Source organism: Balaenoptera ricei, chromosome 2, assembly GCF_028023285.1.
Source record: "Balaenoptera ricei isolate mBalRic1 chromosome 2, mBalRic1.hap2, whole genome shotgun sequence".
Lineage (NCBI taxonomy): Eukaryota > Metazoa > Chordata > Mammalia > Artiodactyla > Balaenopteridae > Balaenoptera > Balaenoptera ricei.
This window is the reverse complement of record NC_082640.1, coordinates 10769968-10795684: the sequence shown is the minus strand read 5'-3', so window position 1 is coordinate 10795684 and position 25717 is coordinate 10769968. Positions and strand designations below refer to the sequence as shown.

The window sequence follows — 25717 nt, the reverse complement described above, 5'->3', positions numbered from 1 at the left end:
AAAATTGGTTAATGTTTAGAAATGTGGGTGAGAGGAGATTTTGTATGTGAGCAATAGCATGAACAAAGACTAAGAAGCAAGAAGAATCTTTGGAGTGTTCAGAGGACAGTGAGTCTTCCTGGGTCAGCTCAGAGTTCATGATGGGGAGCTTTGGGAGATTGTGTTGGTTGCATAACATGAGGTCATAGAGGGCAAGGAGTAAAATAATAGTGAGCTACTAAAGATTGCTAAAAGAAGATGCATGCAGCTCCTCACAGAAGGCTAACCTGAGGGCCAGAGACTAGACAAGAAGTCAGAGTCTAAGAAATATACAAGCACAAAAGAATAAGGCCAAGCAATGGGACAGCTAACAGGAAGCCTGGGTGGCAAGAAAGTCTTGAAATTTTCTTGCAAGAAAGTCATCAAAGTCATGAAACTTGAAACATGTCTGCCCTAGCAGGAACCCCGGTAGTCTTCCTTTGGGAGCAGGAATTATTCCAGGGTCCTAAGTGGGTATGAGTGAATCTTCTAATGGAAATACGAATCAGTTAACCCAAATGGAGTGGCAGAGATTTGGACAAATCCTGATATGATCAAAGTGGAGCTTCAGAAAAATGAACTTGTCGCTGTTATGAAGAATGAATTAATAAAGGGTGAATCCAGGTTTAGATGGGGCAGTTGATAAATAATTGTAACAAATAAGGAGTAAACTGGTAGGAGCTTAGGCAAGGATTATAATTGTGGACATTGAGAGAAGTGATACATATGAAAAGTAACTCAGGGTAGAAATGTGTCAGTGAAAGGTGGCACTGAGATTTCAAACCTGACTGAAGAGGCAATAGTAGTAGCATGGACCAAAGTATAAGCCTTAGGAAAGAAAGTTATACACGAACATGTCAGTATATCCTGATTTTCCTTTTCCTGATCCAGTAGAGCTAGGCTGGAAAGAACATTCACAGACATGGCCAGTGGCCAACGTACAGAATAATTGGGACCTCCACTCTAATCTCATGGAGACCTTTGAGTAAGGTTTATTTTCCCTTTAACTTCTGACCACATTAGGGTTTTAGAGTAACTCTTGACAGATGTGTTTACTTAAGGGATTTTCAATGAGTAGGGCACTGCTTATTGTTTAAATATGGTAGAAATAATGCTGAAACTTTGGCAGGTAAAACACCTGGGCATATGGGACTGGAAATCAGTGTTTCAGTATATAAGTAGGTTACCCCTAGGTAATGCATTTGGTGAAATGTTTTCTCCAAATTAGAGCTTTCTTTTTGTTAATTAGATGTCATGTTCCCATGAGGTCATGTCACTAAGACAGATAAAATGGATGGTAACAGTTACTGCTCAGAATGAATTAAAATAACAACATTCAGTTTGAAAAAAAAAAAGTCTAAGGAGATGTTTAACAATAAGAACCAATTATTTAACATCTGTTTTATTTATTTATTTATCTGACATCTACTCTGTCAGAAACTCTTAAGTGCTTTATAGCCATTATTCGATTTCATTAGCAAATAATTCCATGAAATATGTACTTTTATTATCCTCATTTTCCAGGTAAGGAAACTGTGACCAGAGAGGTTAAATTGCCTCAGATTATGCAAAGTTAATTAGGGATCCAGTTAGAATTCCCCATCAGGTCTAGTGTGACTCTGAAACCCTATCCTTAACTGCTACACTATGCTTGTCTCTTCTGGCTTGAGCAAGCAAACAAGGTGATTGTGAATTTCACTAAGCCTTTAGCATATACCCTCCAAAGATAGGATGTCTGTCATGTGTGAAGAAATAATGGTTCAATTATAAACTATGCCACTGCATGTTTAGCAGCCTATTTTCTCACATTTCTGGCAATGGGTCTTTATGTATTGAACCAGACTCAATGCAGTAAGAACTTAAATTTCTAGGAGCTGCATATAAACACATTATAAACTTTTGTTGCCCTGAGGACTTTAATGTGACCCAGATGCTCTATGAACAGCTTAAACTTAGGTTGGCAATGTGGAAAATTATTTTACAGTTGTTTTAGGAAAAAGCCAGGTATTAGCACACACACACACACACACACACACACAATCTGAGATGCCAAACACTATTTAAAAATTTTTTTTAATTAAAAAAAACCACAAAGTGTACCTGTGAAAAAATCCTCTATACACTGAATAAAAATTTAAAATAAATATATGGCATAGGTATTCATATATGAACATTTTGTATGCATCTGTTTCTATGTGTTTCTATCCTAGACACAAAATGCATGCTAAAGAGCTTAAATTTTACTTCTTTCTTCACCTGTAAAACTAACAGAGAATTGTTTGTTTGTTCTTCTCACAGCTGAATTTTTATTCCTCCTATGGGGTGTTTATCTCTGCTATGCGGTGCGAACGGTCCCATCAGCTTTTCACGAGCCGCGCTATATGGCTGTTGCAGTTCACAATGAGCTCATTATCTCCGCTATATTCCATACAATTAGGCAAGTGATCTGCAGAGCCACTCAATAACTGTTTTATTTTTCTGATGTGTTGCAGTTTAATTTAAATAGCAAAATTGGATAAGATGCATAATGGAAAGATGTAGGAAGGATAGTGTTTTATAAGTTGACTAATTTCTTTGTCACAGAAATGGCAAATGAATCGTTCTGGTTTTTTTTTAAACTCTGCTGTTCTGAGTTCCTTCTGATGAGTTGTTTATTGCCTTCATTTATCTGGAAGGGTAACTCAATGTTATTGTATTTTGTAAACCACTTATGGGGATGTCATTGGGTAAATTGTTTATGATACATAATACTGTTTGTTCTGAAGATATAAAGCAATACATGCATACATTAGAAAATAGATACAGGTAAATTGTCTATGTTTTCATTCATGTTTATTATTCTGGTTTAAATTTTCAAAATTTTAACACTCAGATAACTTATGTATGTGAAATCTGTTGAATTCAAAACCAAAAAACCACTCCAAGTTGATGACTGGATTTTTGTGTGCAGTGGGGTTCTTTGATCATTACACTGTAGCGATGACTTTCTGTGGTAAGAAAATATGGCCTGGCCCTCCGTTTCTTATTATTCCATGTATCTCCATAACCAATGAGTACAAAGGAGGAAGAGAGTGGCTTATGATAAGTGAACAAAATGAAATATGTATGACTTATCTTCTGAGAATTTTCACCTGATTCATATTTGAAGATGAAATAAAAACCTCAACAAGAACAACAACCAAAAAGGAATCCTATAGTCAGAAAAGCAACAAAAAGATGCCATTTAATTGCTCGACATATATTAAAAGTTAGGACACACTTAAGAATGTAACTAGAAATTTTGAATATTAGTCTTGGCCCGCAATGGAAAGATAGAGATTAATAATAGGGTGAAAAGGTGTGGATCTGCGGAAGTTTTGCAGGATGTTTATCACCTCTCACTTTAGTCAGTAATCATAAAATGACATCTTGCACTTCTAGGAATAGATGATGCCAAAGAACAGTTGGGCCTCAGGCATAATCTACACTTTTTAAACTCTTAAAGTAAGAGAAAGAGGTATTTATGATCTGACAACCCTGGAAACTCCATCAGAGACGGCCAGGAATCAAGGCAATTTGCCCCTTGCTTTGTCTTGCCCTCTCTCAAGAGAGAGAAAAGAGAGAAAGAGTAGAAGAGGGAGGAAAGATGAGACGCAGAATATGAAATCGTAAATAAGCAAAGAAAAGGATGCTTTCTCTAGTTCCACTCAGACTAGAGCTCAAGGATATGAGCGAGGATGCCCTGGTCTGAAATGCCGTGAGCACCAGAGGGCACTTTGTCGTGGTGCCAGAGCTCCAGAGCCTTCACATTTCTTCCAACCCCTCTCCCCAAAAAAGCTGCATCATTTTTGTTGTTTGTTTTCAGAATATCAAACACACATGTTTCAAGATCTAACAAACATGCTTATCTAGAACCATTGATAAGTTAAATGTTATATTAACAAACCAACTAGAGAGTTATAAGCATGTAAGAAGGCTTATCACACATACTTCCCTGGTTGTGCAGTGGTTAAGACTCCACGCTCCCAATGCAGGGGGCCCGGGATTCGACCCCTGGTCAAGGAACTAAGATCCCACATGCTGCACAGCGCAGCCAATAAATAAATAAATAAAATAGTGGCTATGTAAATCAGCCATACTTCAGTAAAAAATAAAAATTGAAAAAAAAGGCTTATCACAGATGAGTTTAAATGTCTTCTACTGTCAGAATGTAACTGTCATGCAGAGTTTCCCACTTGTGCCCTAAAATTAACTGTTATGTTTCTTAGAACCAAATTAATTGCCCAAGAAATTAAATCTGTTCAATACAGTTGCCAAAATTGATCTATAGCTTTTCAACCTGTTCAATTTTACTCTGTTCAATTTCCATCATTTAATGTGTTTTTTCAATAGATTTTCAACTCTCAACTGGCCCAAGTCCTTTCAGAAGTAGGCAAGGTAAATGATTTTTAAATGAACTTTAAAAAAATTCTTAATAATAAGGCAATAGATGGTTATTTCAAAAAAAATCATAACATGATAAAGAGAAAATAAACTCCCTAATCCAACCACCCAAAGATAAGCACTATTAACATATTAGTAAATCACTGTTAGATGTTTTTATATGCGTGTATATTTGTGACACATCACATTTGATAACTCCCTTCTAGGAATGTCACAATGAAGCTAACATACCGAGAAGTCCTGCTGTACACATACCTGTTTAACTTTGTTTAACCAGCATTTTCCAAATGTAATCGACAATGGAATCCCCCCAACCCTTATATCTGATAGCAGCAGCCACGCTTCAGAAAATACTGTTTTAACAGTGAACCAGGGTGATAGGAAATATGTTAAATACTTGTTGAAAATAGCTTTCTTACTTTGCTTAGGTCTTTCCTACAGAGTCCCAAACAACCCAGCCAGAAGAATCATATAAAACCATGAGCTGGGTTCACGTAGACACGAGCTCTGATTGAATGGTTCATGGTGAACCTAGTAGGTTTGGTTTTGGGCAGACATAGCATACTCTTCTTCCAGACAACTCTTTAATCCCCTATCAGTTTTGAACAGGGAGGACTTCAAATGGTAGCAGAGGGACCAGCCTTGGTATCTTTTGGTATCTTCTTAGGCAAGGCTAAGCAAACCTGAATGGGAAGCTCTACATTTCAAGTTCCAAATTTGACTTACCTTTCTACATAGACCAGACTCGATTAGATGGTGGCACATTGGCTTCAAAGAATCATAGCTACTCTCTTGAAAGTTTAATTTGTATGGCCATAAGGGACCAGTGATGGAATTATAGTTTAACACAATAAATCTACAGAACACTGATTTTAGGGGGATGAGCCAGGAGCAAGTAAAAGGCAGTGATAATTAAAGAAATCAACTATGCACAATTTCTTACTTACATGTGGACTGATTTCATATATGCTGTGGTTCCAGCATTAATAAATTAATAAATTTAGTAAATTAATAAATAAGGATAAGAAGCAATAACATAAAAATTTAAATCAGCTGGATCCATCTTGGCAATTTTTTCCTAGAATGGAATAATATTAAATAAGGCATCCAACATCAGCAAAGATATTCTCTATCAATAGGATATATATGTTCTTCTTGTCTGCTTAAAATATAAAATTATGTATACATATATGTATGTATTCATATTTATACATACACATATATAAATTTAAAACTATGACTACATATTATGTACAGATTTACTTTCTTTCTTACCAAATTGTCAGACTGAGCAAAAATAACCTAAAAGGGTTAAGTCTAGAAGGATAAATAATGAGAAGGCATTTCGCTCAGTCTGTTCTAACCCTTTACTTATTTTTAGTACTAAGCATAAAGCAAACCTTTGGGAAAGTGCAAGGCTTTTAAAAAGTTTGCCTTTATTCTTAACCTCAATTTTCAAATATTTCGATGCGCCTGATTTTTGGACCTATTTCTTAAGTTGAAATACTATTTTTTAAAATGAAGCTTTAATACTATTTGAAAACCCAGTTGTTCTTAAGGTATTTCTAATCAAAACTGCAACCTAAAAAAATCTGGCAGTAATTAAAAGCTGATTAAGGACAATTGATGTTAGCATATCTCAAAATTATTTTTTGGAAGATTCACTGTTTTAATTCAAAATCTGTGTACCCGTTCTTTTTTCCAGGTATTGTCAGGCTGGTTTGAAGTTTACCTGTGTTGGCATTTGAGATAGGAATTCCCAGTACATAAGGATGCTTTTTGACTGTAAATCCATCTCCTTTGATGTAACTGTCTGCTCCAGTACTGGCAGGGGCCCCAGCAGATTGGGATTGTATTATTTTCAGGGGTACATTTTCTACTGCTTCTGTGCCTCAGTACTCTGTCTCAGAGACTATAACTTTTTATTGAGTAAGATGATCCTATTTTAGTGCTTAAAAAAAAAAATCTTACTTGACCCAGCACAGACTGTATGGTCAAAAGTATCCCATCCCTGAACAAAGTGAATATTCAGTCACATTCAAAGCAGGTATGAAGCCACTTTTCTCACAAAGGAGCTAGAAAAGATGTTAATCCAGAAAATCCCTTTTAGTTGTCTGTGAAGTATCATGGCCATTCTGCACTTCTCTGTATAAGTCTATGTTTTTTATATCTCCAGACACAGGGGAAAAAACTCTATCTCCATTTTGATGACTCCTGAGTTTCCATTTTAGCTTGATTTTTTTTGGGGGGGGGGGAATGGAAGTGAAAATGAGGAAGAAATATCCTTGATGGAAATTTTGTTTTAAATATTAATAATATTAATCTACTTAGTAAATTTGTCATGAATATGGTATAATGCAGAAATAAAATTAGTCTCTTCTCTTTTTAGATTCATATATGTTTATTTCATGATTATATCATAAGCATTTTCTTAGGATATGAGCTTTTCAAATTTGATGATGTGTATCATTGAAACAAAATGCTAATTCTCTAATTCCAAAAGCACTAAAATCTCATATTTAGCTTTCATGGATAAACAATAGATGGGAAAACATTAAAAGAAGAATATGAGTACAAAATGACCTTAATAAAAGCAATATCTGGTTTCTGCATAAAGATGAGTCCTTAAAACATGAGTTCTAGTTTGTACATGTACCTACTGATTTGTGAAAACATTCCAGAATTACCAGATCAGATATAAATAATGAATTTTTCCTGCACATGTTACTTGAAGGGCCATCCTGGAACACAAGTTTATAAATTCCTCAATAAGATAAGATTTTAAATATTATATTTTAAATTATTTTAAAATAATTTGATGCTCTTTAAAAACTAAGATGTATTTTAAAAGATGCACTTTGTATGTCAACTATATTTCAATTTTTAAAAACAATTTTAAAAAGATGCACGTTACAAACCATTAGTACATTCATTTTATCCATTACATTGCTTATCATTTAAACTTCTGGGATCATTCACTAAAACAGATATTTACCCATTTTTTTTTCCTTAGTTCTAATTAATATTTTTAAGAGAAGAATATTATAATCAAGAGTTATTTGGATGTGTCTTATAACCTAAATTTGCCTGAAACAATCATTTTTTTTTTTTTAAATGTAGGTGGAAACGCTTCAATTTAGTTTTTCTTTTTTTTTTTTTTAACTTTTGGGTTTATTATTTATTTATTTATTTATTTATTTATTTATGGCTGTGTTGGGTCTTCGTTTCTGTGCGAGGGCTTTCTCCAGTTGCGGCAAGCGGGGGCCACTCTTCATCGCGGGGCGCGGGCCTCTCACTATCGCGGCCTCTCTTGTTGTGGAGCACAGGCTCCAGACGCGCAGGCTCAGCAATTGTGGCTCACGGGCCTAGTCGCTCCGCGGCATGTGGGATCTTCCCAGACCAGGGCTCGAACCCGTGTCCCCTGCATTGGCAGGCTGACTCTCAACCACTGCGCCACCAGGGAAGCCCCGAAACAATCATTTTTTAAGCTACTCTTCTTTTGAATTCACGTGTGTTCACTGCTTTTGCTTTGCACATTCAACTTACCTACAAAATAATAATCCAAGGAAATGTTTAGCACATTATATATGTATGTGTTATCTTTCTTACTATTGATAATTTTAAGAACTAAAGAGTTCATATCTTATGCATCTAATTAGAATTACTTAGACCCTTATTCTTCTGTGATGAAAATATATGTCATAGAAATAACAGTATGACTTCTTTCTTGCTTGCTTTCTTTTACTAATACATTGAGGAAAAGAGTTTCCAAGTATCCTAGTGTTTTAAGTAGAGATCTTGTTGGGTTGCTAATGTGGTGAATTCTCCTTTCAGATTTGTTCTTGCCTCAAGACTTCAGTCTGATTGGATGTTGATGCTGTATTTTGCACATACTCATTTGACTGTGACAGTCACCATTGGGTTGCTTTTGATTCCAAAGGTATTCCTCCAACATTACTTTTCTCTTGCAAGATAGTTGTTTTAAATGAGCGTGGAATTGTTTCTCCTTTAAAAAATATCTGGCAATATAGGCAAAGGGAGGTGTGAAGATTTGCTTGACACACTACAATGTTTTTAAAACTCCCTCCTCAGGAATCTAGGTGTCTCTTTTCTTTGGGGATTTATTAAACATCTCACATAATTTTTAACTGCCTTAGTTTGTACAAAACCCATCATCCGTCTTAGTCCTTTTCCAAATACTTTGATATCTATTTATGTTTTAATTATTAGGGGTTCAAGGTGGCCTTTCATTGTAGCTGTAACCTCAAGCTCGTTTTTAAAGAGAATTATCCTAGTCTAAGAATCCTCTTGTTTGGATTCGTATTCAGGGAAGTATTGTGTTTTAAACATTCAGAGAATTTTTATGTAAATAGAAATAATTATAATGTTGTATAAAAAGAGTCTTGCTTAGCAATGATGGATTCTGACAAAGACTTATCTACACAGCATTCTGATGTGGAGGGAAACGGGCCAGGACTCAGAATACAGGGATTCTGAACTCACACCCCACCCCAAGTTAGCTGTGTAATGTAACGTTAGGCAAGACTTTTCATCTCTCTGAGTCTCAGTTTCCTCATCTATGACATGATAGCAGTGAGGCTGCTTGGAATAAAACAAAATGATATCTGAGTTTTGGAAAAAAGATACTATACAAATTATCATTATTTTCCTCTTTTACATGTAGAAAAACAAAATATTAGAACAAAATATTATGTGTAGAAAAACAAAAATTATCATTGTTTTCCCCTTTTACATGTAGGAAAACAAAATACATCTTTATCAGTGTCGTACAATGTAACGTTAGCACAGCTGAAACCAGAACTGTGATTTCTTTCTTTCACTCTAGGCTTTCTTTACCTCACCTCTCACAATTAACCAAAACATTGAACTTCAGCCTGATTGAAAAGGCCAAACAATTGTAAACAGAGCAAAATGCCTATTTTCTTCCTTACTTGAATTATACCAAATAGCCATAATTTTCATGGATGTGTCTGTTCCTGCAATCTATCGTAACCATCTTTATACTGTACGTAATATGATTACATTTTTATTAGATGGGTATATACTCAGGCTATTTATTTATTCATTCAAAAAATTGCTATTGAGCTCCAGACAGAATTGAAAACATATGTTTACACAAAAATTTGTTCTTGATGTCTATTACCTTGGTAGTGATGGCATCACGGGTGTTTGCATATGTCCAGACTCATCAAATTGTACACATTTAACATGCGCAGTTCTCTGCATATCAATTATACCTCAATAGAGCTGGCTTAAAATTTTTTTTTTAATTTGTACATGAATGTTCATAGCAGCATTATCCATAATAGCCAAAAAGTGGAAACAACCCAAATGTCCATCAATTGATAATATATAAACAAAATGTGGTATACCCACAAAATGAAATATTATTCATCAATAAAAAGGAATAAAACGCTGATACATGCTACAACTTGTACAAACCTTGAAAACCTTATGCCAAGGAAGCCAGATAAAAAAGGCCACATATTATATGATTCTATTTATGTGAAATGTCCAGAATAGACAGCTCTAAAGAGACAGAAAGTGGATTAGTGGTGCCATGGGCTGGGGAAAAAGGGGAATGGAAGTGACTGCTTCCTGGGTTCAAGGTTTCTTTTGGGGGTGATGAAAATATTCTGGAATTAGATGGTGGTGATGATTGTGGAACCTCATGAATATACTAAAAAACACTGATTTGTATAGTTAAAAATTGAGAATTTTATGGTACGTAAATTATATTTCAATAAATAATTTAAAACATTATTGAGGAGCTTTACTAAGCACTATATCCTAGAATAAGAGTAGTGAACAGATATAAATCTGTGCTCTCTTGGTACTTATATTCTGGTGGAAGAGAGGAGGAAACAGAAAAGGTAAACAAAATAAATATTTAAAATAGTATTTTAGATAGAGAAGAGCATTAAGGAAAAATCATAAAGCAGGAAATGGACAATATCTGACAAATAACTGTCCCTTAAACTCATGATAATCTCTAAGACTTTGCTCAAGAAAAATAATTTCATTCTTATAAATAACCTCCAGTAGCATGTGAGATTTTGGAGGACCAGGACTCTATTTTCTTCACCTTCATGGCCTTAAGTTTATGGCACATGTGGCTCCCACAAACATAAGTAGAAGAGTGAGGGGAAAGTTCATCAGTTCCTGTGGTTTCTCAGTTGGTCCCAAATACAAAAGATTCATTATTGCTTAAATACAGAACTACCATCTCACATGTTATCTCCAATTTGTGTTCACCTGCCTAGCTGAATATTTTAACAATAGTTGACATTAAAATATCTCTGTGTCTCTGTATCAAAGGGCAACCTGTTCTGTTTTTTTCTTTAATTGTATTTTGTTTTTTTAAGTATCAATGTCTTTATAGACAGTGCATAATAGTATAGAGGGTAAAAGATTTGACAAGAATCACACAAATTAAGTGGAAGGACCCCTGTCACATGTATATTTTGGAAGTCTAATCTATTCCATTTGGATTACTGCTACATTTCTTATCATGAGATTAGCTACTTTTTTTTTTTTTTTTAACGCTAGGTCCTTGTTGGTTATCTGTTTTAAATATAGCAGTGTGTACCTGTGAATCCCAAACTCCCAATCTATCCCTCCCTCCCACCCTTCCCCTCGGTAACCATAAGTTCATTCTCTAAGTCTGTGAGTCTGTTTCTGTTTTGTAAATAAGTTCATTTGTGTCATTTTTTTTTAATTCCACATATAAGCGATATCATATGATATTGGTCTTTCTCTGTCTGACTTGCTTCACTTAGTGTGATAATCTCTGCATCCATCCATGTTGCTGCAAATGGCATTATTTCATTCTCTTTAATGGCTGAGTAATGTTCCATTGTATACATGTACTACATCATCTTTATCCATTCATCTGTCAATGGACATTTAGTTTGTTTCCATGTCTTGGCAATTGTAAACAATGCTGCAGTGAACATGGGGGTGTATGTATCCTTTCGAACCATGTTTTTCTCTGGATATATGCCCAGGAGTGGGATTGCTATTTTTAGTTTTTTAAAACCTGTGCATTATTTGAAGAAATATTTTACCCGATGACAAGGTAGGAGAAGAGAACCCAAGTTCTCTCAATTTTCATAGGACAAACACTTGGTTTATATGTTGTGTCAAATGTGGCTGGATGCTTTTGATTCTTCCTGCTTTCCATCATTTACCCAATTCATTCTTCCTCACTTTTCCACTTGAAGAAGAGTAGAGATAGCAAGAGTACATGAAACTGAAAAATATCAAAAGACTACATGAAGATAATTAAAATATATCAAAATGCAATGAAGGAGGAACTTGAGAATAATGATGAGCTTAAGAAAAACAATCTATAATTTCAGTGAATCTTTGCATTTTAAACTTAGATACCATCCAGCGCAAGCCCTTTAGGCTAAGAGGGCACTGTGCTCCTGAGAGGTTCCATGGCCTGGTTAAGATCTCACTGACAACAGATTTGAGGCTGGAATTCAGATCTCCTGTCCCCTGAGTTTTGAAAGTAGTGTTTTTGAAGCTCTGTGTGACAGACTGAAAGTCATATTCCTGTGATCAGTCCAATTGTGCCCATAGATGAAATACAGCCTCCTCTGTGTAAAGTGAAATGACCTGATACACACCACCTCTCAAAAAAATATCTCCCGTTCAGCTGCCAGTGGGTCTAAATTGCTACTCTTAGAGTACAGTGTACTAAGGGTGCCCTAAGAGAACATTTCTTTGGATTCTTCTACTTATTTTCATTTTCAAAATGCAAATATCATTGAAGAGGAATAATGTGAGTTAACCCTTGGAACCTGGAAAAAAGACAAGAATGGAAATAGGAGTCAAAGAGGGAACCAAGTGTTAATATTGCCTCACTAAGTGCTCTAGCATGTAAGGTGGGAAACAAAACACAAATATGACAGCAAATCTTTTGTAAAGAGTTCAGTGAATGAATTCATCTAAGCTGAAGAAATGATGTAACATTAGAACCTTTAGAAAATTATTATGCTGTGTCCTACAGTGGATTAATGTCTACAACTCATATTGAATTTCTATTGCAGTTTTCACATTCAAGCAATAACCCACGAGATGACATTGCTACAGAAGCATACGAAGATGAGTTAGACATGGGCCGATCTGGATCCTACCTGAACAGCAGTATCAATTCAGCCTGGAGTGAGCACAGCTTGGATCCAGAAGACATTCGGGTAATGCCAGTATTTCTTCTTTTCTGTTTTAGATTACACCCATTCCTACAGGCTCGCACGTGTGGGTTGATGTTCATGTGTGCTTCTTTGTGTTAGAGAGCATGTGTGTTTGTGTAAGAACTGAAGGCATCACATGCAGTTAATCCAGTTCTAAAACATAGAATCACAGTATAAGTTAGGCCACACAGGCCAGTCTTGATAGTCTTAACTGACTTATTGGACACGATGATGATGAACTGGTTGTACATGTCCCATGATGACGGTTTATGCAATCTTGCTGATGGGAAACTAGGATAGATCTGTGAGCAGAGAGTGTGAATTATTTAAAATAATCTGTGACAATATATCAGCATTTGGAGGAAGAAGACGCTTTTAGTATTCGATGGCCTGTTGGACACTAATTTAACATTAGGTGTAATTGTATCAGTGGCTACATGACGCTTCCCATACTGTTGAGGGGTATGGTTTATCAGTAGACACAGGCTGTGTTTTGTCATATGGTCCAGGCCCAGCCTGGTCCACGCAATTCACAAGTTCAAAGTGCCTGTTGCATGAAGCAAGTGCAGAATGCAGGAGTTCACGTCTTAAAGTTCAAACGCTGTGTGAAACAAGATACAGAGGAATCAGAAGGTGAGAGTGAGGGGAAAGTTGATGAGCAGAGATGTTAGGAAGAGCTCCGTTTATTGACTTCACATTACAGTTAGTGATATTAGCCGGCCGAAACGCTAAATTCCGCACCTCTTTGAATCTGCTCTTGTTACGGCAGGACGAGCTGAAGAAACTCTACGCCCAGTTGGAAATCTATAAGAGGAAGAAGATGATCACAAATAATCCCCACCTCCAGAAAAAGCGGTGCTCGAAGAAGGGCTTAGGCCGTTCCATCATGAGGCGGATCACCGAGATCCCGGAGACGGTCAGCCGGCAGTGCTCCAAGGAGGACAAGGACGCGTTGGACCACGGCACGGCCAAGGGCACCGTCCCGGGCAGGAGGAACCCGCAGGAGGCTGCGGGCGGCGCCGGGAAGCCCAAGGAGGAGTCCCTGCGGAACCGAGTCTTCTCGCTCAAGAAATCGCACAGCACGTACGAGCACGTGCGGGAGCAGCCTGGCAGCCCGCCCGCCCCGAGCCGGGAGGAGGAGGAGGCGGCGGCCGCGGACGACTCTGCGCTGGGGTCCCCGGCGGGAACGAACCGGCCGCGAGCCCTGCAAGACGACAGCCAGGCCGTGTCCACCGAGTCCGTGCCTCTGGTGTGTAAGTCGGCCAGCGCCCACAACCTCAGCTCGGAGAAGAAGCCCGGGCCGCCCCGCACGTCCGTGTTACAGAAGTCCCTCAGCGTCATCGCCAGTGCCAAAGAGAAGACGCTCGGATTGGCCGGGAAAACCCAGGCATCCGGCATGGAGGAACGGGCCAAAGCCCAGAAAGCTCTGCCGAGAGAGAAAGAGACAAACAGAAAATACTCAAATTCAGATAACGCAGAGACTCAAGACTCTGCCCCCCCAAACTCCAATCATTCAGAGGAGCCAAGAAAACCTCCGAAATCTGGGATTATGAGGCAACAAAGGGCCAACCCCCCCGCTGCCAATTCCGACCTGAGCCCAGGCGCCACCCAGATGAAGGACAGCTTTGACATAGGGGAAGTGTGCCCCTGGGAGATCTACGACCTGACCCCCGGTCCTGTGCCTTCAGAATCAAAAGTTCAAAAGCACGTATCGATTGCGGCTTCTGAAATGGAGAAAACCCCAATTTTTTCCTTAAAGGAGAAATCTCATCCCAAGCCTAAGGCAGCTGAACTATGTCAGCAGTCCAATCCGAAGAGCATAGACAAAGCTGAGGTGTGCCCTTGGGAGATCCAAGGTCAGTCCCTCTTTGAAGATGAGAAGTATGTGATTTCCAAGACTCAGGTTCCCCCAGGAAGAGCTCAAGGGGAGAATGGAGGCCAGCACTCTGCAGCCAGTGTGTGTGCTGGGCAGTGTGAAGAACTGCCTCCCAAAGCTGTAGCATCAAAAGTGGAGAATGAAAACCTCAACCAACTAGGAGACCAGGAGAAAAAGACATCTTCCTCTGAGCAAAACGTGCCTGACTCATATAACTCAAGTAACAACTTTCAGCAATCCTTAACATCACGAGCTGAGGTGTGTCCCTGGGAGTTTGAGACCCCAGATCAACCAAATGCGGAAAGAAGTGTAGCTATCCCTGCCTCTTCTGCTTTAAGTGCAAATAAGATAGCAGGGCCTCGGAAATAAGAGGTCTGGGATACTTTTAAAGTGTAGCATCCCCAGAAAGAAAAGGAGAAGGAAGAAACGCTGAATTCACTATAAGACGGAAGATACAGGATCACAAATTCCCAAGGAGTATTGGTCAATCAAGGGAAATGTGAAAGGCAGGGGTGGAAGAAAACGTAGGAGGCCAGGGCGACGACGTAATGGAGAAGTTAGACTGGCCAGGAAAGTCTTGCCCCAGGGAACACTGGGAAAATCCTTACACTTTAGCATATGTTTGGGAGAAGTAGCCCTCAATGTCTGCCCCTGATCAATACTTACCCTTGGGCCTTTGAAGATCCCAAGCAAGGCAAACCAGAAGACACAGAAGAGGGACGAGATTTTGCAAAGGAGAGGAAGGTATTGACGTATGTGACCGAAATTCTAAGTAGCTGACTAAAAAGAACTTACTTTACCTATTTAACCTTGATAGCACTGCTAACTTAATGCATCCAAAAATACCTTTTATATTAATGATTGCTTTCATTTTCTTATAAATGTCTGTTTCAGTACATTGTTGTGTCTCATTCCAGCATTCCAGATTGTATAATTTTTGCAAATAACTTTGATATTATGTGACACAACACATTTATGCAATCTGCAGCTACTCAATTGTTATTGCAACTTCCAGAATACCTGCTCTCTATCAACTTTAGTTGATTCTTGAAGTACAGTACGCTTTCTCTGGCTTGGGAAGCCATAACTGTTATGATAAAACCTTTTAGTTTTGGCTGTGGTTTATATATTGTGAATTTGGATTTGACTCTATTATTTCACATCATGGTTTGTTATACTGTCTTAATCAGGGTTTTTTATACAAGTTGAGTTTCTTGTTTTGCACTTCCTGTTAGGACTCAGAAGCTTTATTAATATTGGAGATCAAGTGGTCCTACTTAGTCATACATCTCATTAAGGACAACTTATCTATTGTTTGTTCAAAGTCAGGGATAGATAATGCCTTCATTCCAATTAATTGTCCCTTTTAACTCTTTCAGTATTTCATACTTAGCAGCATTTCATAAGGAAGGAAGAAGCTAAGAGTGAGAAAAAAATACTGTGCGTTATTATTACCATTGGCAAGGGAAGACTCTGGGAATGACAAGAGAATTAGAGTACTGCAGAGCCAGGGGATTTGCCTTTAAAACAAAGACAGAAAGGGAGCTCCCAATAGCACTTTCAAGGGATTATATTTTTAAAGAGAAAAGTTATTATAGCATCAAGATCATTATATGGATATATTTTTATTATGTATACTAAATATATAATATTTTACATTACCTTAAACTACTTATTCTCATAAACTCTTATTCATTGCTTCAGGCAAGGGTAGAACTTGCTGGGCTTGAATCCCAAAGAGGTTTATAACCAGAGTTACTCAAAGCCTATGAGGCAGTGTGGGCTCTTCATTCTTCCAAGCCCTGGAAAACTTCCAAGTCCTGCAAATGGCCTAGGTGAGCTACCAGGCTCAAAATTCCAAATGTAGGGGTTATTTGCAAGGCACAGCAGCCCCCAAAGCATGTTTTATAAAACGTATCGCATTCCACACTGATCACCTGGCATGGCAATCCGAAGCTGCTGATTTAGCCCTACTGATGTGATCATGCAAAGAGATTCCATTGCAAAACTCAGTCTCATTTTATTTTAAGATGAATCACTTAAAAATAGAACCAAGACTTCCTTTCTCTCACGCTAAATGCTGAAGTATCACGGCTTGTTCGGCCAGGACATTTATAGCCTAAATAACTGTTTCTCATTTTCTGAGCAGCAAGGAGAACATGCTAGGAGGGTAGAAGTTGAGAAAAGGGAATCAGAAGGTGGATACGGGGCTGTTCTTAGGAATATTACTCTCAATGGAAGATAAAAACTGGGAATTCTCGTATTCATCATCAAAATTTTCCCAGTGATTTGTATTCAGGAGTAACATGCATTTCACCATTTTGCAAAGCTGTGCATAAATCTCCTCACCCATTTGCTTGCTTCGTGCATCACTCAGGATGGTGGGGTAGGTTTGAAGAGATGTAGAAATTCTATTTGTTTTTGCTTTCTTCATTTACTTCCTTCTCCGCTTCCTTTTCAATCAAAGCCTATCTATCTACTTAGTGACCTTGGACTACAACTTTAAGGTATAAAGTTGTGAATTTGGTTTGGAGTGTCCAGACCCACCTACTTGTTTCATTTACACCCGAGATCTGTTAGTTAGTACTTTACTGACTTTTTCAGAAATAAGCAGTCAGGCATCAGCGACTTTTTATCGCACTTCAGGATGACCCTGCTAGAGATGTGGCCTAAAGAAGACTTGCCTGTTTCTACCTTAGTACAGTCCATAGATTCTCTTCCACCAGCATAAATCAGCAAGAGCGCCTGGGGTCTTTCCTAGACTTTCATTGCCATTATTTATCACCAAGAGAAGTTTAAATCTGCAATCCTTGAGGTTGTTTTCCCAGACGGATAACAGTAAGCAAGTGAGGAAACCCTCTGAAGTTCACAGACGTTCGCTAGGTTGTCCTTCTCAGTGCACGTGCACGCTGCATCCTGTCCTTGTTTTTAAGCCAGGGTTTATAAATAAGTAGGTTTATACCAATCTTAATAGAACTGTATATTTTATGCAAGAGTTAAACGCTTTACGACATGAATTATAACCCAACCCATTGTAAACTTTGGTGGCCATATGGATTTGAAACTCGACAGTTCTCTTGTATTTGCTTCCTAGGTTTCTGCATGCAAGTGATGACAGGTAGGACTGAAAAAAAACACTGCCTTTGACTTCTAGCATTTAGCAACCGAGAGATGTAGAGTCAATAAAGCTGTCAGTCTCTTCACTTAATCTGTGGTTCTTCTGAAACTATTATCTGAAACCTACAGCATCCCACCATAAAATATTTGGTAAATTTATGTCGTGACGTGTTGCAGCATGTAAATACTTATAACTTCTCTGCAATAAAACATATTTATATGAAAGCAATTTGGGGCGATTTGTGTGTTCATCTATCAAAAGTTGAATTCATTTCACCTAACCAACTTTAGGAGGAATCCCATATATCTTTGGTTTTGGTACACTTATGCGCACACATCCCCACGTTGCCTATATACAGGAATGTGTGAGTAGTCAAATGTGGCCTCAAACATGCAGGTGATCATTCGGAGCCAATAAAACCTGTTAGGACTAGTGGTTTTGATTTAAGGATGCTCTAGCCAAATGGGAACTAATTCAGCTACCTTTTTAATTTTTATTTATTTATTTATTTACTTATTTATTGGCTGCGCCACGCGGCTTATGGGTTCTTAGTTCCCCAACCAGGGATCATACAAGTGCCCCCTGCAGTGAGTTCCTCAGCTACCTTTTTTAAAATTTGAAGTTAGTTGATTTACAATGTTGTGTTAGTTTCTGGTGTACAGCAAAGTGATTCGGATATATATATATTCTTTTCCATTATCATTTATTAAAGGATATTGAATAGAGTTCCCTGTTCAGCTACCGTTTTAAATTTACTCAACAAACATACCAGGCAATCTGCTAAGCAATGATGATGATCTTCAGATGAACAAGGTGCTCCAGTAGCACTCAGACCCATAAGAGTATCCGGTCCCTGCTATGGTATTACACAGGAGAGCGTGACTAAGTCTCGGAGCCAGGGCTGGCTTAATAAGGAGGGCCCATTCACCAGGCTGAAATTCTGCAAAGCCATCAGGTATGAAAGGGAAAGAATGTAAGACCAGAAAGGTAATTGTGCACAGCATTGCATTCTTGCTTCAGATAACTACAGTGTATCCTTTATTACTGGGAGCTATCAAAAAGCTTTAAATAGGGGCATAATCAAGTCACATTTTAGAAGGAAATGATTTGTTCCCCGAGTGATGGGGAGCAGCCCAGAAATGGCCTGAAGTGGGAGGAGACTAGAGGCAGCTAGATCAGTTAGAAGACTAGTATGAGAGTCAGGGTAAGGGAAAGTGAGGGCCTAAGGAGGAGAGGAAAAAAACATTGGTTGTTTTTTATCAAAATAGCATCTTCCAGTGGGTTTCCTGTTATGTTATACTCCTAGGAAACCAGAAAAATCAGAGTAATTAGGTAACTCTGTCAAATATAAATGTTCCTTCTAAGTTTGTTAACATTTTGGATAATTTCAAAAGTTTTCAAAGCCCTCTCTGAAGGTCAATGGACCTCAATATCCTCTACCCACCTTGATACTGAACTGGGCTGGGAAAGGAGCAAAGGGCTTGCCTAGATGGGGACCTAAATTCCTGGCTGGAAGTGGCAGCTCTGAAGCAGTTCCAGAAAGAAGCAGGTGTGGCAGGAGGTCAGAGGAGGGAGCTGGATCTACCCTCTCCCTGCATCACCTTTCCTTTAAATGGTTCCTGCAATGGCCCTTTCCCAACTCTTCACTGTGTATTGCGTATTTGCACATTCTGTATTCTCTCGGTACTTACACGTAGAATCAGTGGTTTCAGGTCTTTGAATGATCCTAAAGAGCTGAGACAAAAGCCTTTGGGGATTAACAAGCCATGGAAATCAAGTCTACTTATGTGATAAGGAACATAGAGCCTTTTCAGTGTTTGTTGGAATTGCTTGGTTGATGGCTGTATTATTTTTCATATATTTATGCACAGTGATAGTCTTGTTTCTTTGTTCTACATTTAGAACCTTTCTGTTAAAAAAAAATACCTAAGAGGACTATTCCTATCAGAGATTGACTTTATCACTCCGAAAAGTAATCATGTCAATCTCTTGTTCTAAAGCAATGCAAGTTAGTTAAGATTTTCATTATTATTTCAGCATATTCTGTCCTTTTCCCCCTGAATAGTTATGAGGACAGAAATAATGTCTTTCTAATTTTGGTTATTTTCTCTTTAAACATTTGTTTCTGGGAAAGTACAAGGGCAAACTCGGAGCACATTGAATGCTTTAATTCAGTGTTAACTGGTCAGAAGGCAGACAATGGAAAGTCTGAATTGGTTTTTAATTTCCCTTTCTCTGCGATGTGAATGTAATACTTTGCCAGAAATAAAACTGTCTGATCAAATGAAAATGGAAAATGAGAGATAAATATGGGAAAAGTCTTTGTTGCACAACAGTCACATTCCTAGAAAGAAAAATAAGTATGCAGATAGCAGGTCATGACAATTCTTTTTTTTTTTTTTTTTTTTTTTTAAAGTGTTGTGGCCAAGGTCACACAGCTAGCTGGTCACCTTGATCTTTTTTTTTTTTTTTTAATTTTATAGCTACTTTATTTATTAATTTATTATTGATTTTTGGCTGTGTTGGGTCTTCGGTTCGTGCGAGGGCTTTCTCTAGTTGCGGCAAGTGGGGGCCACTCTTCATCGCGGTGCGGGGACCGCTCTTCATCGCGGTGCGCGGGCCTTTCACTATAGCGGCCCCTCCCGTTGCGGGGCACAGGCTCCAGACGCGCAGGCTCAGTAGTTGTGGCTCACGGGCCCAGCTGCTCCGTGGCATGTGGGATCTTCCCAGACCAGGGCTCGAACCCGTGTCCCCTGCATTAGCAGGCAGATTCTCAACCACTGCGCCACCAGGGAAGCCCATGACAATTCTTATAGAACGTACTCCCATTTCAGTTCAAACAGGAATAGAAAAGACGGCAAATGCCCTCTTCAAGATTTTAAGCCCAGTTTTTCCCCTAGCATACCATACCATGGGATTTTATTCCTCCGTGCCTTTTGTCTTGCTGTTTGGTCCATCTGAAATTCTCACCCTCCTTCTTCTCTGTGTCAGCATCTTATGTGTGCTCCAATACTAGTATGATCATATAATTTATTGTCCAAAGAAAACCTTTGAGAGTGAAAGTGCAGTGCTAATAATGAATAATTATGCTTGGAAAACAGTGTAAACTGGGACTATCCCAAGCAACCTGGGATGTTAGTTTGTTTAGCCTCTTCAAGGAGCAGCACAAATGCTCTGCTCCTTCCATGAAGCATTTCCTAATGCCACAAATCAGAAGGACTTTCTCCTTCCTCTGTGCTTGCCTTAGGAATTTGCTTAAGTCTATGACTGCACTGACTCACAGTTTAGTTAGTTACATAGTCCTCTGTATCATCTGCTAAAATAAGAGTTCCTGGGGGCAAGAAATTTTTTTTGTTCACCTCTATATCCCCAATTTCTAGCCGTGTGCTTTGCTCTGAGTTCAATAAATATTTGCCGAATTGAAATGTTTGATTACTGATCATTGTCTAAAATACACTTGAAGAGAAAGAGAAACTCAGGAGTTGGATGAAGACTTGCTGCAGAATTTCTAAAATGTTCAGTACTAACCGGTCTTCCATCCACATCCTGGCAGTGTCTGGAAACTTCAGATTATGACTGAACCGCAGTAACTCTCCAGCATTACAAGGTAAGAATTGATTTGTCACCCTAAGGAGGGAGAAGCTGAAGGTTTGGGACATGGCCCAGTTTGTTAGAGCTCTAAAAAATATTTCCATATGTCATAAAAAGGAAGAAATGTTTAATTTGACTGTAGGAACTTACTTTTAGTTATTTGAACTCTTTGGAAAATAAAGCTTGGTGGGATCTAAATAAAATATCCACATAAAAATAAATACTGATGCTAGACTTTCAGATGTTTCTGAGAAATGAGGGTGTTTGAACAAACTGAATGTTTTACTGGCTTTAGAATTTCTTATCCATATATTTCATGTTATGTAGAAGTAGTCATGATATGCATGCATATAACTATAAAGTTTCCATATGTGAACAGAAATATAAAAGTTGTTTGTGGATTGGTTCAAATCCTCTTGAGGTGAATTTGTATGTGTTAAAACCTACTCAAGGTATTAATATTTTGGTAGAAATTCGCAGCCTTGTTTATCCACCTTGTGTGTGAGACTCCTTTTAAACTTCCTCCAAATGAATGGGTCTGGTCCATTAAAAGCTGAAAACATTCTGTTCCCTTTGGCTAATGCTTGACCTTTTTGGAGCATCTTAAGTATCAATGATATAAAAATAACCTGACATTTACATAACACCTCTCTCCTCAGCTCAGAGAGCTCATTGTTATGGGAATTCTCACTGGCATCTTACTCATCAGTGTGTCCTCCTAAAGGCACATCCCCTTCTAAGACCTAATCTTATTTATTCCCATTTTTTTAGTTTATTAAGAGAGTATATGCTTGTTTCCAGATTCACTTAACATAACACAATTCTAGTAATCCAGTTGTTTCATTTGTATCCTAAACATAAATTAAATAGAAGTAAATTATTCCATATCTATTACCATTTAGCAGCTACATTTTTCCTCAGGAACAGCCCCAAAGCTGGAAGTGAATCAGTGCTTGACGGTGACTGGTGGCCAAAATGGCCAAGAAATGCTGAAAACACTAAAAGTACAGGAGACCCAGTGCGGAAGAAGAGGCTTGATGTACCTAGAAGAGGGTGTTGAAAACCAGTGCCAGTAGCATTAAACTGAGAAGTATCAGAAAAGGGACAAAAAAGGGGGAAATAGGAGGCATCCAGGAAGAAATGAAAACAATTAATAGAAACAGCTGAAACTGTGGATGGTGCAGATCACAGCAGAGGGGAATAGTTACGGGGTCAGGAAAATGCAAACCGTCTGACTATAGCACCAAGTGTCCTCAACAAACACTCTGTAGATGCCATCACTCTCTACAGTCTGTTGACTTTAAATAATGGAGATTACCCTTGATGATGTGGGTGGGCCTCATTCAATCAGTTTAAGGTCTTTTTTTTTTTTAAATTGATTTATGTTTGGCTGCATTGGGTCTTCGTTGCTGCGCGCAGGCTTTCTCTAGTTGCGTCGAGCGGGGGCTACTCTTTGTTGCGGTGCGCAGGCTTCTCATTGCAGTGGCTTCTCTTGTTGCAGACCACGGGCTATAGGTGCACGGGCTTCAGTAGTTGTGGCACACAGGCTCAGTAGTTGTGGCTCGTGGGCTCTAGAGCGCAGGCTCAGTAGTTGTGGCGCACGGGCTTAGTTGCTCCGCGGCATGTGGGATCTTCCTGGACCAGGGCTCGAACCCGTGTCCCCTGCATTGGTAGGCGGATTCTTAACCACTGCACCACCAGGGAAGTCCCCAGTTCAAGGTCTTGAGAACAAAAACTGAGAAAGAATTCTGCTTCAATACTATGGCATAAAAATCCTGCCTGAGTTTCCAGCCTTCCAGCCAGCCCTATAGATTTCAGACTTGCCAGCCTCCACAGTTGTGTGAGCCAATTTCTCAAAATAAATCTCTCTCCCTCTCTATCCATCCATCCATCCATCCATCCTATTGATTCTGTTTCTCTGGAGTACTCTGACTGATAACTGATTTTGGTATTGAGAGCAGTTCTAGAGGAACAGAATCTTAAGAGTGAATTTTCTGAATTGGTTCTGAGGTTCCTGGAATTGGTTCTCTAATTTGATTAGATTTAAATGCACTAATGACTCTGGTGGGAGAGAGGGTACTGATAATCCATTGTGTAATGTGGCAATAGAAATGTACAAAATCTCACCACTGAATATTCCTAATCCAATACCTACAGGAGGCAAGGTTCTGGGTGACCATCTGTTTGGTACCTTAGAACACTTTGTCAAACTAGCGAGTATAAGGAGATTGGCTTCTTGCTCCTAACTGCTATGGACAGTGTGGGGAAAGAAAAGTATTAGTTCAGGGATTCAAATTCCCACCTCTAGCACCACATGAATCATCTGAAACTTTCTATGTCTGTCTTGAAAGAAATCCTTACCTCCTGTAGCCCTGGAGCTGAGCTTTATAAAAACAGACGCAGAATCTCTGCAGTTAGCAGCTGAATTACAATGCAAATTAAATTTTCAGCTTTACAAGGTGTTGCAGTAAAGGCGTCGATTGGGAAGGAATGGAGTCCTGAAAACTGGAATGGGGCAGACGGCTAGATCCTGATGAAGCTGGCGACAGTGAGTCTTCTTCACCCTACGAACGGCCCTTAAGCCACTCCCACCTGAGGAGATTAACCCTGCTTTGCCTGATGAAATTGTAATGGCCTCCCCTGAAGGAACTGCCTTGAAAAACATGGCTGATTCTCCTAGGACATGCCCCCACCACTGCTGTTTGCTTCTAGACCCATAGCTAGACTCAAGTTCCAGCGAGCCCCAGGTGAGGTGCAAAGCGTGACCCACAAGATGTGTCACAGCACAAAAGACCACATAATTTTTCCAATGTATCCAGGCAGGAATATGGGGAATATTTATGGGAGTTGAAGTTGTGCGTGATGATGGTGGAAGGAATGTAATGTTGGATCAGGCTGAATTTATTGAGCCCACTAAACAAAAATTCTGGGTTCAATAAAGAGTTAGAAAAAGCTCTGTTTTTTTTGCAGGCCGGGGGTGGGCAGGGGTGGTGTTGGCTGAAACATAGACTGAAATGTCTCCTACACTAAATGAAGTTGAAATGCCAGAACTTCTTTGGTATACTGTAGAAGAATATATCCAAAGGCTTAGGGAGATTGGGATGTTAAAGTTGATTTGTCATATAAGATCTGCTCGCCCCCATGACCAAGGGGCCAGAGGACACACCTTTCACTATGACTACAGAAAAACAAATTTGTGAAGGGAGCCTCAGCATCCTTGAAGAACTCCGTGGTCACTCTTCTCTGTAGGTCAGAAATCATAGGGAGAATGGCTACCACTGACTGGGATCCTTAAATGTCATGGGGGTAATTGGATCGCAGGGTGACAAGGGCCACTGGTGGCACTTAATCACCAATACAAGGCAAGAGTTGTTACCATAATGGATAGCAGAGTCAAGGCAGCAATCAAAATAGTCTGACTTGCAGAGACCTATGTCATTGGCCAGTTGAACAGTTTCCCTAAAAGAGAAATAGACAGGCAGTCTCCTAAATTCTGGCTTGATTTGCATATGTGGAAAAGCTCTAAGTCAAATGACAGAAGTCTAACTTGAATCACCAAAACTGAAGAGTCACGGCCCTTGAGTCAATTCCCAGCCCTGAGCCAGTTTACAGACCCAGAACCCATTGAATAAAGAGGAGACTGTGTCCCCTGGAGAAGGACATCATCACACTGCCAAAAATGTATACTATTAATCTTTCTCCCAGCCTTCTCCAAAGATACCTACTGCCTTTTACAAGGGTGACTCTGCACTGGGGAAAAGGAAAAAAATCAGACTTCTCAGGGGTGATTGAACCCTAGTTCTGAACTGACACTGTGGGTCAACAGAGTAGGGGCTTATGGAGGTCAGGTGATCAATGGAATCTTAGCTCAAGTTTATCTCACACTGGGTCGCCAAACCCATCCTGTGGTTATTTCCCCAGTTCCAAAATGCATAATTAGAATGGAAATACTCAGCAACCAGCAGAAGCTCCACATTGTTTCCCTGCTCTGTGGAGTGTGGTAGGAAAGGCCAAGTGGAAGCCACTAGAACTGCCTCTACATAGGATTAAAGTAAACCGAAATCAGTGTGAATTCCTGGAAGTATTGCAGAGATTAGCAGCATCATCAAGGACTTGAAGGATGCAGGGGGGTTGGTTTCCACCACATCCCCGCTCAACACACTTATTTGGCTTCTGTAGAAAACAGGTAGTTCTTGGAGAATGGCAGTGGATTATCATAAACGTAACCAGGTGGTGACTCCAGTCACATCTGCTGTTCCAAATGTGGTTTTGTTGCTTGAGTAAATTAGCATATCCCCTGGTACCTGGTGTGTCGCTGAGCTATTGATCTGGAAAAAGCTTTTTTTCTCCATACCTATTACTAAAGACCACTGGAAGCAGTTTGCTTTTAGCTGGAGAGGCTAGAAATACACCATCACTGTCCTACTTCAGGGGTACATCAATTCTCCAGCCCGATGTCATAATTTAGTC

At 39.1% G+C, this 25717-nt stretch overlaps 1 protein-coding gene across 1 annotated transcript in view; it reads left to right on the top strand.

Annotated features, from left to right (window-relative positions):
* GPR158 (G protein-coupled receptor 158) overlaps positions 1-14907 on the top strand; it is a 327082-nt gene extending 312175 nt beyond the window's left edge. Inside the window, exons 8-11 of the mRNA XM_059915293.1 lie at positions 2317-2455; positions 8275-8380; positions 12519-12665; positions 13432-14907. Coding sequence (XP_059771276.1) covers positions 2317-2455; positions 8275-8380; positions 12519-12665; positions 13432-14907 — 1868 coding nt within the window. The remainder of the gene's footprint in view (positions 1-2316; positions 2456-8274; positions 8381-12518; positions 12666-13431) is intronic.
* The last annotated feature ends 10810 nt before the right edge of the window (positions 14908-25717 follow it).